Source organism: Pristiophorus japonicus, chromosome 3 (genome assembly GCF_044704955.1).
Source record: "Pristiophorus japonicus isolate sPriJap1 chromosome 3, sPriJap1.hap1, whole genome shotgun sequence".
In the NCBI taxonomy this organism is placed as follows: Eukaryota; Metazoa; Chordata; class Chondrichthyes; family Pristiophoridae; genus Pristiophorus; species Pristiophorus japonicus.
In genome coordinates this window covers 258,136,320-258,148,645 of record NC_091979.1, presented here as the reverse complement: position 1 = coordinate 258,148,645, position 12,326 = coordinate 258,136,320, and the positions used below count along the sequence as shown (strand labels likewise).

At 41.6% G+C, this 12,326-nt stretch overlaps 1 protein-coding gene across 1 annotated transcript in view; it reads left to right on the top strand.

Moving 5' to 3' along the window:
* eno4 (enolase 4) overlaps positions 1-12,326 on the top strand; it is a 130,749-nt gene that overhangs the window by 53,492 nt on the left and 64,931 nt on the right. Inside the window, exons 3-4 of the mRNA XM_070873974.1 lie at positions 10,281-10,471; positions 12,012-12,154. Of these exons, the coding sequence (XP_070730075.1) occupies positions 10,281-10,471; positions 12,012-12,154 (334 nt within the window). The remainder of the gene's footprint in view (positions 1-10,280; positions 10,472-12,011; positions 12,155-12,326) is intronic.

The window sequence follows — 12,326 nt, the reverse complement described above, 5'->3', positions numbered from 1 at the left end:
CCTTCAATGACTGATGTACCATGAAATCCAGGTCTCATTGCACCTCCCCTTTTCCTAATCCATCACAATTCAGGTAATAGTCTGTCTCTTTGTTTTTACCACCAAAGTGGATAACCTCACATTTATCCACATTATACTTCATCTGCCATGCATTTGCCCACTCACCTAACCTATCCAAGTCACTCTGCAGCCTCATAGCATCCTCCTCACAGCTCACACTGCCACCCAACTTAGTGTCATCCGCAAATTTGGAGATACTACATTTAATCCCCTCGTCTAAATCATTAATGTACAATGTAAACAGCTGGGGCCACAGCACAGAACCTTGCGGTACCCCACTAGTCACTGCCTGCCATTCTGAAAAGTACCCATTTACTCCTACTCTTTGCTTCCTGTCTGCCAACCAGTTCTCAATCCACGACAGCACACTACCCCCAATCCCATGTGCTTTAATTTTGCACATTAATCTCTTGTGTGGGACCTTGTTGAAAGCCTTTTGAAAGTCCAAATACACCACATCAACTGGTTCTCCCTTGTCCAGTCTACTGGAAACATCCTCAAAAAATTCCAGAAGATTTGCCAAGCAAGATTTCCCTTTCACAAATCCATGCTGACTTGGACCTATCCTGTCACCTCTTTCCAAATGCGCTGCTATGACATCCTTAATAATTGATTCCATCATTTTATCCACTACCGTTGTCAGGCTGACCGGTCTATAATTCCCTGTTTTCTCTCTCCCTCCTTTTTTAAAAAGTGGGATTACATTGGCTACCCTCCACTCCATAGGAACTGATCCAGAGTCTATGGAATGTTGGAAAATGACTGTCAATGCATCCGCTTTTTCCAAGGCCAGCTCCTTAAGTACTCTGGGATGCAGACCATCAGGCCCTGGGGATTTATCGGCCTTCAATCCCATCAATTTCCCCAACACAATTTCCCGACTTCCCCTGATTCTGACTGCAGGGGACCTACGTTTGTCTTTACTAACCTTTTTCTCTTTACATATCTATAGTTACTATAAGCTGTGGAAAGTTGCACTTGTTAAGCAATGTATGCTAGGTTTAGCTATCACTTTGAGCAAGAAGCATATTTGAATGATCAAACTAACAATATTGAAGGAAAATTATCGAGAGGGAAAAATATAAAAAGTTTCATCATTTTACCCACTACCGATGTCAGCCTGACCGGTCTATAATTCCCTGTTTTCTCTCTCCCTCCTTTTTTAAAAAGTGGGGTTACATTGGCTGCCCTCCACTCCATAGGAACTGATCCAGAGTATATGGAATGTTGGAAAATGACTGTCAATGCATCCGCTATTTCCAAGGCCACCTCCTTAAATACTCTGGGATGCAGACCATCAGGCCCTGGAGATTTATCGGCCTTCAATCCCATCAATTTCCCCAACACAATTTCCCAAATACTAAGGATTTCCCTCAGTTCCTCCTTCTTACTAGACCCTCTGACCCCTTTTATATCCGGAAGGTTATTTGTGTCCTCCTTAGTGAATACAGAACCAAAGTACTTGTTCAATTGGTCTGCCATTTCTTTGTTCCCTGTTATGACTTCCCCTGATTCTGACTGCAGGGGACCTACGTTTGTCTTTACTAACCTTTTTCTCTTTACATATCTATAGTTACTATAAGCTGTGGAAAGTTGCAATAGTTAAGCAATGAATGCTAGGTTTAGCTATCACCTTGAATAAGAAGCATATTTGAATGATCAAACTAACAATTGAAGAAAAATTGTCGAGGGGGAAAAATATAAAAAGTTGCATCCTTTTTAAGTGAATTAACTTTAAATTGTAAAAACAAACTGAACTAAAAAATATACAAACAAGATACCAACTTGTAAAATATTTAAAAAGCAACACACTTAACCAAAAAGTATCAAATCCAATAAGGAGGAACCATATTGGAGCAAAAGCAAAATACTGCAGAGATGCTGGAATAAAAACAGAAAATGCTGAAAATACTCAGCAGGTCAGGCAGAATCTGTGGAGATAGAAACAAAGTTAACGTTTCAGGTCGATGATCCTTCATCAGAACCATATTGGGGACTTATTACAAAAAAAGTTAACTCAGTTTTGACTTTTTTTCCTTTAAAAATTAAATTTATTTACTTGTTTTTCCTCTCGGTTCTTTTTTCATGCCATTAAAAGTCAATCCTCTCACGTTCCTGATGAGGATTTAATTGTGTAGGTTTTCTTTCTGCTCCCATCACTCTCTCCTGTTTTCAGTGTTCCTCAAAGATGCAGGCTACCACAGGCACTCTCTATGCCATTCCTACAGGAAAGGAAGATCTAGGGGTAGGGAAGGCTTTTCTACCAACAGTTATTTGCTATTTAAAAAAAAATGTAATATTTAGTGTCGTTGGGCAGAACATATGTGCAATATACCAGTAAAAATCACTGCAAGTAATGGACTAATAATTAACCAATTTCATGTCAATGCCATTGTGGCTGTAGAATTGACGAGCACTTGGCAAAATGTGGGGTGCTTTTCCAGATTCCCCTTGGCTATTGCGTATATGCACTTGCCTGTTGACATCTCTGTCTCATAAAGTAGCTAAGGAGCACTATAAATGTGACAATTACTAAATAATAATCGAAAATGATTGCCGCGCATTGTACCTACCTTTGAAATCCTCTTATTTTATTTTTAACAGAAATTGATTTTTCTTACAATAGAGACACAGGTTGTGATTACAACATATTAGCATTGGTGTTATACCGAGAACATATAGAAATTTATTTTCACTAAGCACTTGAAAATAATTCCACAATCCAGGATTCTTGCTTTCTTCAATCCTTTTCGAGAACACTTATTGTCAACAGCAATGATAAGATAAGTACTTTAAACCTTTTCATTTGTACACCTGAAGACCTTGAGAAAGAAATTACAGCTGACATGTTTTGGAAATAATTATTTACGATGGAGGCTGTCTTTTCTTACTAAATATCAAAATGGAAACTGGAGATACACTATCTATCGGAAAACAGACCAGGTTGACTAATCTGGTAATATAGTCGATGAGGAAGGCTTTGTTCTAGCTGTAAGGTTTTCCAATAATCTCATCATCATCATAGGCAGTCCCTCGGAATCGTGGAGGACTTGCTTCCATTCCCAAAGTGAGTTCTTTGATGGCTGAATAGTCCGATACGAGAGCCACAGACCCTGTTACAGGTGGAACAGACATTCGTCGAGGGAAGGGGTCGGTGGGGCTGGTTTGCCGCCGCTCCTTCCGCTGCCTGCGCTTGGCCTCTTCATACTCTTTGCATTGAGACTCCAAGAGCTCAACACCCTCCCGGATGGACTTTCTCCACCTCGGGCGGTCTGCGGCCAGGGTCTCCCAGGTGTCAGTGGTGATGTCGCACTTTACCAGCGAGGCTTTGAGGGTGTCCTTATAACATTTCCGCTGTCCTCTTTTGGCTTGTTTACCATGAAGGAGCTCCACAAAAAGCATTTGCTTAGGGAGTCTCGTATCTGTCATGCGTACTATGTGGCCTGCCCAGTGAAGCTGATCGAGTGTGGTCAATGCTTCAATACTGGGGATGATAGCCTGGTCGAGGACACTGATGTTGGTGCGCCTGTCCTCCCAGGGGATTTGCAGGATCTTGCGGAGACATCGTTGGTGATATATCTATACATTGTCCATGCCTCAGATCCATACAGGAAGGTGGGTATTACTACAGCCTTGTAGACCATGAGTTTGGAGGTGGATTTGAGGGCATGATCTTCAAACACTCTTTTCCTCAGATGGCCGAAGGCTGCGCTGGCGCACTGGAGACGATGCTGAATCTCCGCATCAATGTCTGCCTTTGTTGATAAGAGGCTCCCGAGATATGGGAAATGGTCCACGTTGTCCAGGGCCGCACCGTTGATCTTGATGATTGGAGGGCAGTGCTGTGCGGCGGTGACAGGCTGGTGGAGGACCATTGTCGTACGGATGTTAAGCGTAAGGCCCATGCTTTCATATGCCTCAGTGAATACATTGACTATATCCTGGAGTTCAGCCTCTGAATGTGCACAGAAGCAGGCGTCGTCTGCATACTACAGTTCAATGACAAAGGTTGGGGTGATCTTGGACCTGACCTGGAGGCGGCATAGGTTAAACAGCTTCCCACTGGTTCTGTAGTTTAGTTCCACTCCAGCGGGGTGGATTGTGAGGTGGAGCATGGCGGCGAGGAAGATTGAGAAGAGGGTTGGAGTGATAACGCAGCCCTGTTTGACCCCGGTCCGGACGTGGATTGGGTCTGCAATGGATCCGTTGGTAAGGATCACGACCTGCATGTTATCGTGAAGCAGGCAAAGGATGTTGACAAACTTTTGAGGGCATCCGAAACAGAGGAGGAAGCTCCATAGACCCTCACGGTTGACAGTGTCAAAGGCCTTTGTAAGATCGAAAAAGGCCATGTATAAGGGCTGGCGCTGCTCCCTGCATTTTTAATGCAATTGGCGCGCTGCAAAGATCATGTCTGTTGTGCCTTGTAGGGGATGAAATCTGCATTGTGATTCTGGGAGGAGCTCCTCGGCCACAGGGAGAAGACGATTGAGGAGAACTCGAGCAACAGCTTTCCCAGTGGCTGAAAGCAGGGAGATTCCTCTATAGTTGCCACAGTCGGACTTGTCCCCCTTTTTAAAAATGGTCATAATCACTGCATCTCTGAGATCTCCCGGCATGCTCTCCTCCCTCCAGATGAGAGAGATGAGGTCATGTATCCGCGCCAACAGCGCCTCTCCGCCATATTTTAGCGCCTCAGCAGGGATTCCATCCGCACCCGTAGCCTTGGTATTCTTAAGGTAGCTTTGCCTACCTCGTGCAACGTTGGAGTTTCACTGAGTTGATGGCGGGTCGCATGCTGCGGGATGGAATCAAGAACACTCGAGTCAAAGGCAGTCTCGATTGAGGAGATCTTCAAAGTGCTCCTTCCATCGGGCCCTGACAGCCTCGGTGTCCTTGATGAGTGTTTCCTCGTTCTTGGCCAGGAGTGGGGTGGGGCCTTGGGAGTTTGGACCATAGGTGGCCTTGACTGCAGCGAAGAATCCTCGCATATTGTGGCTGTCGACCAGTTGTTGTATCTCCTGTGCTTTCTCCATCCACCACCTGTTCTTTAGGTCCTGAGTTTTTTGTTGGACCCGAGCCTTGAGCCGTCTGTAATGTTGTTTTGCAGCTCCCGAGTTGGTCTGTTGCTTGAGGCTCAGAAATGCTTTGCGCTTGTGATCTATTAGTTCTTCGATCTCCTGATCATTTTCTTCAAACCAGTCCTGATGTTTTCTGGTTAAGTGACCAAGTGTCTCTTCACAGGCACTGGTTATAGAGGCCAGGAGGGCAGACCAAGCGCTATGGGGATTCAGCATCTCAGGGTCAACAAGGCACACCAGATTGGCTGTGAGGCGCTGGCTGTATAGGGCTCTCTTAGTTGGGTCTCTAAGTGCCCTGGCATTAACTTTTTTGCGGAACTGCTTCTGCTGTCCCCTCTGCTTTAGGGCAATGTTAATGTTGATGATGGATTGGATTAGGCGGTGGTCCGTCCAGCAGTCGTCAGCTCCTGCCATGGCGCGGGTGATGCGCACATCCTTGCGATCCCTGGCTCGGACGATGACATAGTCAAGCAGGTGCCAGTGTTTGGAGCGAGGGTGTTGCCATGATGCCTTGTATTTGTCCCTCTGGCGGAACAGGGTGTTGGTGATGAGGAGTTCATGTTCTAGACATTTTGTCAGGAGTAGGGTACCGCTGGAGTTGGCTTTCCCTGCCCCCTCTCTGCCAATCACACCTCCCCAGAGGGCTGTGTCTTTGCCAACCCTGGCATTAAAATCACCCAGGAGGATTAAATTTGTCACCCGTGAGGACAATTGGTTCCGAGATAGGGTGATACGGAGAGTCATGAGGCGTTCGTTAACCCCACAGGGGGAGTCTTTGAGGCGGTCGACCAGTTCATTCTTGACGGCAAAGCCGACTCCATGAAGGCGGCGTTCTGCCTCTGGTTTCCCTTTCCAGAAGATGGTGTAACCTCCACCATGTTCCCTCAGCTGGCCTTCCCCTGTCCGGTGGTTCTCGCTTAGGGCGGCGATGTCAATGTCAAAACGTCTGAGTTCCCGGGCAACTATGGCGGTGCAGCGTTCCGGCCTGTTGCTGTTGGGATTGTCCATGAGGGTCCTGACGTTCCAGGTCCCGAACTTCATACTGACGAAGTGGAAGATGCCTGAGCGTGAGTTCTTTTAATGTGGGGTGGCCACTGCACATCGGCAACCACACGGGCTTAGCTGAACAAGGTCTTGGCCCAGTGGCAAGGGGGTCTAAGACAACTGGAGACCAGGCACAGCTCGATAAGCCTAATTGCCTACGGCGAAGTGTTGGCCGCAAGCTCGGTGCCGGGAAGTGCCAATAATCTTCAGTTTAGATTCACTAGGGCCTAAATTGACAACTGGATTCTGTGGGCAGGAGTATTGTCTCATCTACATTCAAGAATCACATCGAGTAATTTAAAAAACACTGTTTCTTCCAAAAGTCATACAGATTATCTGCTGGTATAAAATATGTTCTGAAGAACTTGTTTAACCCCTGTGACCTGCTGAATTATTGTTGAGCCATAATTTGCTGTAGCAGGGCATCTAACGGAGTCTGCTATTAACTAGACTTGCCCTTTCACATTTAGGTTTTAAATTTTTTGCATGGCAAGTTGCTGAAACTGCGAACTGATAATGGCACAGCGAGGGAGGGCATCTGGGACCTGAGTGAACTCGACAAACAACTGTGTATCTCCTTAGCCAATCAGATTGAAGGATTGTGAAATAAACAGTGCAAAGACTGAGGAGGAAGTGTAAATTAGAGTGAGTGAATTCAATGTCAAATCAGGTACAGAAAGAGAAATAGAAAGAAGGAAAGAGAGATTAGATTGAGGGAAAAGTGACAGAAAGAAAAAGTTAATTTTTTTAAATTTGGCCTTTTTATAATCTCCATCAATAAATACCTGAAGAAATGAGATTCCATGTGTAATCATTAATTTTTAGTGCCAGAGGTTGATTGGCAGTAATTAATAATTATTGCATCATTAAAAGGGTACTTGCACTTGAAATGACAAGACTTAACTTTCTGTGGTGAGTTTAGTTTGTATTTATCGCGCAAATACAGCAACTTCACGTTATTCGATGCATTTCAATGGTGAGGCAGACAGCAAGATGCTGTTTTCGCAAAGCTAATGACAGAGCGGCGCAACTCAGACTGCAACGGTTGGATATCTACGTTTAACTGCGCATCTGCCCCTTGTCTGAGCGCCATTAGTGTCACTGTTATTTTGACAGCAAATTTTGGGCTATTGTTTTCTAAGTATTAGAACCATCAATATTTTTCTGTGTTTTTCCAGTTCTGTATAATTATCTCACTTGTAAATAAATCTATTAGGTTGAATGTAATAGTCTGAGGGTATGGTGCTTACTATCTTTCAGAGGAGACAGGAGAACAGGATTGGCTATATTATATCATAATTAAACAATTATTTTTAGTCCTGCAGCACACTACCACATTCAGTCTATACATTAGAATGCAGATTTCGGTTAGTGAAGACCCGGTCTGCTTCTAGAAATTGTGTTTTTGCTGCGAACAAAGTAAAGGTGATGAGTGAAAGCCTGAATCAAAATTGCATGTATAATTTGAATCCCTCTGTAATATTAACTGTTTTCAGATTTCACCATCATAATTTATCACAATTTAATAGAAATACAGTAGCAGTGAACTGGAACTAATAGGGAATGAATGTTCAAATTTGGCAAGTTGTATGTTGTGAATAGTTCACTGGAGCTTAAAAATACTGAATCATAGAATTTTACAAAACAACTCACATTTATACAGTGCCTTTAACATAGTAAAATGTCCTAAGGTTCTTCACAGGAGCATTATCAAACAAAATTTGACACCGAGCTACATAAGGAGATAATTGCCCGGAATTTGCAGTCGGGATGATGGCGAACTGGCAGCGTTCACCATCATTCCTCCTTTGAAACAGACTGTAACTTCGGGGTTTGGCACATGAAAAATTTTCGAATTGAGCAGTGGCCGCCTTTTTGGCCAATAGCCAGTGAATCATAGAATATTACAACACAGAGGGAGGCCATCTAGTTCATATTGCCTGCCGTGGCTCTCCATTTAGCCCTTTCTCCTGCCCTTACCCCATAATCCATACACTTATACATTTTCCTTTTTCCAGTATTTATCCATTTCACTTTTAAAAGCTATTATAGGACTCTCCTTCCAGTACTGTTACTAGTTAGGCAATCCTGTACTAACCACCTTTTGCTGATGATTTAGCCCTGTAGCTATTAAAAGCTACCTCCTCACTTATTTCCAAAGATGTCACTGTGTTTTTGTGAAAAAGCATAACCTCCTTTCTTTGCTGTGTCCATTGTAAACATTTAACTTCATTTGTTTCTGTCTACTACCGTTTTCTTAAACAAACCTCCTTGTTTCAAATGATCAGACCTCAGAAATCCTAATAACTGTATATTTTTATTGTTCAGGACAATAAGCATTTTGGCAATGCCAAGTTCCAAGTTGGCCTGAAGATGTAAGCTCTCAAAATCCCACTGCCTATTTTCTGTACTAATTTGGTTAACTGCCATTTGTATGTATAGGTTGACAAAATCAGGTTGAATGCTAAATTACATACTGTAGCAATGGCTTTCCTCATTCAAAAGAACTACAACTTCTAAATACAAATGTTTTAATTTTCACCTTTATCCAGTTTTTCTTTCTGACCTGGCATGGCTTGAAACTATTCTGCTGTTTATACTGTATTCTTTTTCCAGTTGCTGTTACGTGAGCTCACAGTGCTGTTTCCTGCAGGTGAACAACAAGATTCTATACATCTAATGGAAGAACATGCATGACCACATAGGGAGCCAATTATTTTTTAGAGCGATGATACTTCTAGCTAGATAATCCCATTTATAAATCTCACAATAACCTGTTTGTATATGGAGATTGAGCGTCATTCAAAGAATGAGTAATCTCTCCTTCCTAGGTTAGCTGTACTATTGCTAGTTTTGCATTTGGGCTCAACAAGTTTGCATCAGCAGATTTTACCACACATTTAGTGAAGAACTGAACTTTTTTGTTCAATTAAATTTTGTTAACCAAAAATAATAGTTCAAGCAAAAGCCTTAAAGAAGCGTCCTGGCAGTTCCATGAAGAGTTCTTGAATAAAACTTAATAAATTTGTATGCATTCACGTTGTCTTCTCCAATTAATTGTAAAAGGTGAATTAAGACCCTACTTCACCTTATTCCAAATCAAAAACTATACGGTAAATTAACTCTGAATAGAAGCCTTTATTTTTGTTTTATTTACAGTTTGGAATTGGAAATGAAGACTGGCATATGTACAAAAATATACTGCAATAAATATAACAAGCTTTGTTTTTAAAAATTTTAATCAAGCAATAGTTTATCTACTAAAGACATTGGTCCAGAATTTGCGGTAAAACCGTCCGCGCTCGCCATCATTACTGTGTAAAACTGACAGCAACCTCTGCGATTTGCACAGTTAAACGTGGAAATCGGGAAGTTGCTGCCTGTGATGCGCTGCTCCTCCACAGGGTGTGCTATTCCAGTCTTTGCAGATTAAATCAATACAGAATCAGTGATTTGATATGAACATCAACTTTTTGCACACTATTCTCGCTGTAAACATTATGGAAAATTTTAAGCCTTGTTGAATGAGGTGTAACTGAGTTCTTAACAGCGTACTAAGTCCTAATTACCAGTGAACAATGTCTCTGCCCTTGAAAAACTAATTTTGTAAATATTTGCTCAGAACATTTAAAAATGCCATGATTTTTAAATAATGTTTTTTTTATTTTTTTTTAAGTTTGTTTATAATATTTCAGCTTCTACCTTAATCCCATGTGTACATCCCAATCTTTATTTTGCTTTCTGTAAAATGATTAACAAGTAAATTATAATCAGTGATTTTTACTTCTTGATTTGCTGTCTGAAAATTCTTCAATCTGATTGGCTGATTACCCTGCTTGATAACTTTATTGTTGCTGAATGCCACAGATCCCCTATAAGTGGCGCCAGATTGAAATTCATGTCGGTATAGAGGAAATCGACGCTCTAAAGCCTGTTAAATCTTTGTGGGAACCTTTTTTTCAAGGTCAGCGGCGACGCCGTCCCTTCGTCGTTGACTGTAAAATCGAGGGCATTATTTGTAGACTAAACCCTCAACTTTAAAACATTTTATTTACCTGCATTAACTATGCACTAATACAATCTGCTTCTTTTCAGAGTACATGTTTTACTACAATGTCTAATTGTTGTAGTGACCCTAACTATTCTACCCAAGAGATTGGGGATAAATATAATGAAGAAAAAAATGAATCTGTCCAAATTGCCTTGGAATGGATTAACGGACCACTGAACTCCTTGGTGAAAGGGCTTTTGCCAGCTAACCAAACAGAAGTGGACAAACTGCTGAGGTACCATTCTTTGGATCTGTAGTACCTCTAAACCTCTCTAATAAAATTTCTTGTATCTGGCCTTTATATTTATGACTGTTATGTACGTTAAAACTACTGTATCCATCTGTCAATTTTGTTCTTCCTCATTGGTTAAGCCTTTTCCTTTATTTTAACTTATTTATTGCATATTGAGTTTAATTTACTTCATTTTAGCTGTTCAATATTTGGAGCTGTTTAAATTTGTTTATTTGATGCCAGAACTATAGGCTGATTTGAGCTGGTAATAAATTAATTAATTGGTTAAATGAGTATGATTAGCTGAATTAGTTAACCAAATGTGATCATTCTGAAAATGATATGACTCACGTTACCCTGAGCATCCTGGAGTGTTTGGAAGGGAGGAGGTAAATTTCCTTATGATTTTCAGTGAGACCAGGGCATGATGGTGGCGTGGATATTTTACTGAAGCATATTTTAGGGTGGAGTCTGTTCTTGTGGGTTTCCACCCCAATATGCCCCTAACACAATCTTTAGCCCAGGTGAGGGTGTGGGCTGGTTCTTCAATCCTTCTAGCAGAATTGATATTGAAAATGTATGGAAATCATAGGAGGGTGTCATTCCTGACATTTCTGCCCCCATTGCTCTCCACTTAACTTATGATCAAATAGGTGAGATGTAGTGGCTTACTATGATCAGGCGATCCTGTCACACCTGCTACACTTAAAATTGTTTCCTGCCTGGACAACTTCTGGCCAAATCTCTGGCTTATTTCCATTTTTTCCCCTTGCGGAGCTACTGAAGTAGACTTTAAACTGCCAGAGTGAGGGACTCTCTCGTCACTCAGAAATTGATGACCCTACCCACAGTAAAGCATTCTTATGAACAGCATAGCTTACTAACGACTGACTTTGAATGGTCAGAATTCCAGCTTTTGTTTCGGTGGAAATACAAAGATGAGCATGTAAAATTTTCATTCAGCATACAGTGGCCATTTTTTTTCATTTCAGTAAAATATAATGGGGGCATATGAAATTTTTGTTATCCTGTATGTCCATTTGAACTGTGAAAAACACCCAGCAATGCAATTAAATGTTGTCCTTAGAAAATTGGATTGTGTGTAAAAAGAGCATTATGTGCCATATGACACCAGATTGAAGTACTGGTGATGGTTTTAGTCGAGCAACTTGAGGTGACGATGAATTAAGGGTATAGCTGTATTACTGCATTTGTGTCAATATGAAGCAGCTTTGGATGCATATCAGTATAAAAGTGACAGTATAACTGAAGACTACAGAATGCACTAAAGTGTGAGATGAGAGATCGCCACAGGAAGGCCATCTAACAGCAATTTGACTTTGTATAGACACTTCATTAACATATTTAAATCAGGCTCCCACAGTACAATTGTTCAATAGATCTCAATATAACACCAGTCTAAAAGTATCAATCAAGCAGTGTATTGGCATAAATTTAAGTGTACTGGCTTAAATGTAATTTTTGGTATACTGCAATATATTGGTACCAATATGCGAAATAAACATAGTGCCAATTCTGACAGTGAATACTTTCAAAGAAAAGTGGAAGAAAATGAAGAGCAAAGGAAAAGAGATGTTGAAGCAGAGGAGACAATAGAGCCTGAATTATTCCTTTCAACTCCCGCTATTCCTGCTGGTCCAGACAAGAAAAAAAAATCTCTTAAAGGTTCGTGCACATTTTACTAATTTTGAAACGGATTTCTACAAACATTGATAGGCCCTTGATATTAGAACTCCTACAATGGGCAGGTGAAGGTCGGGGGGTGGGGGGGGGTGCTTAAAAATTAGAAAAAGAGAAACGCGTCCCCAACCCACCATTTACAAGGCCGTTGCTGTTT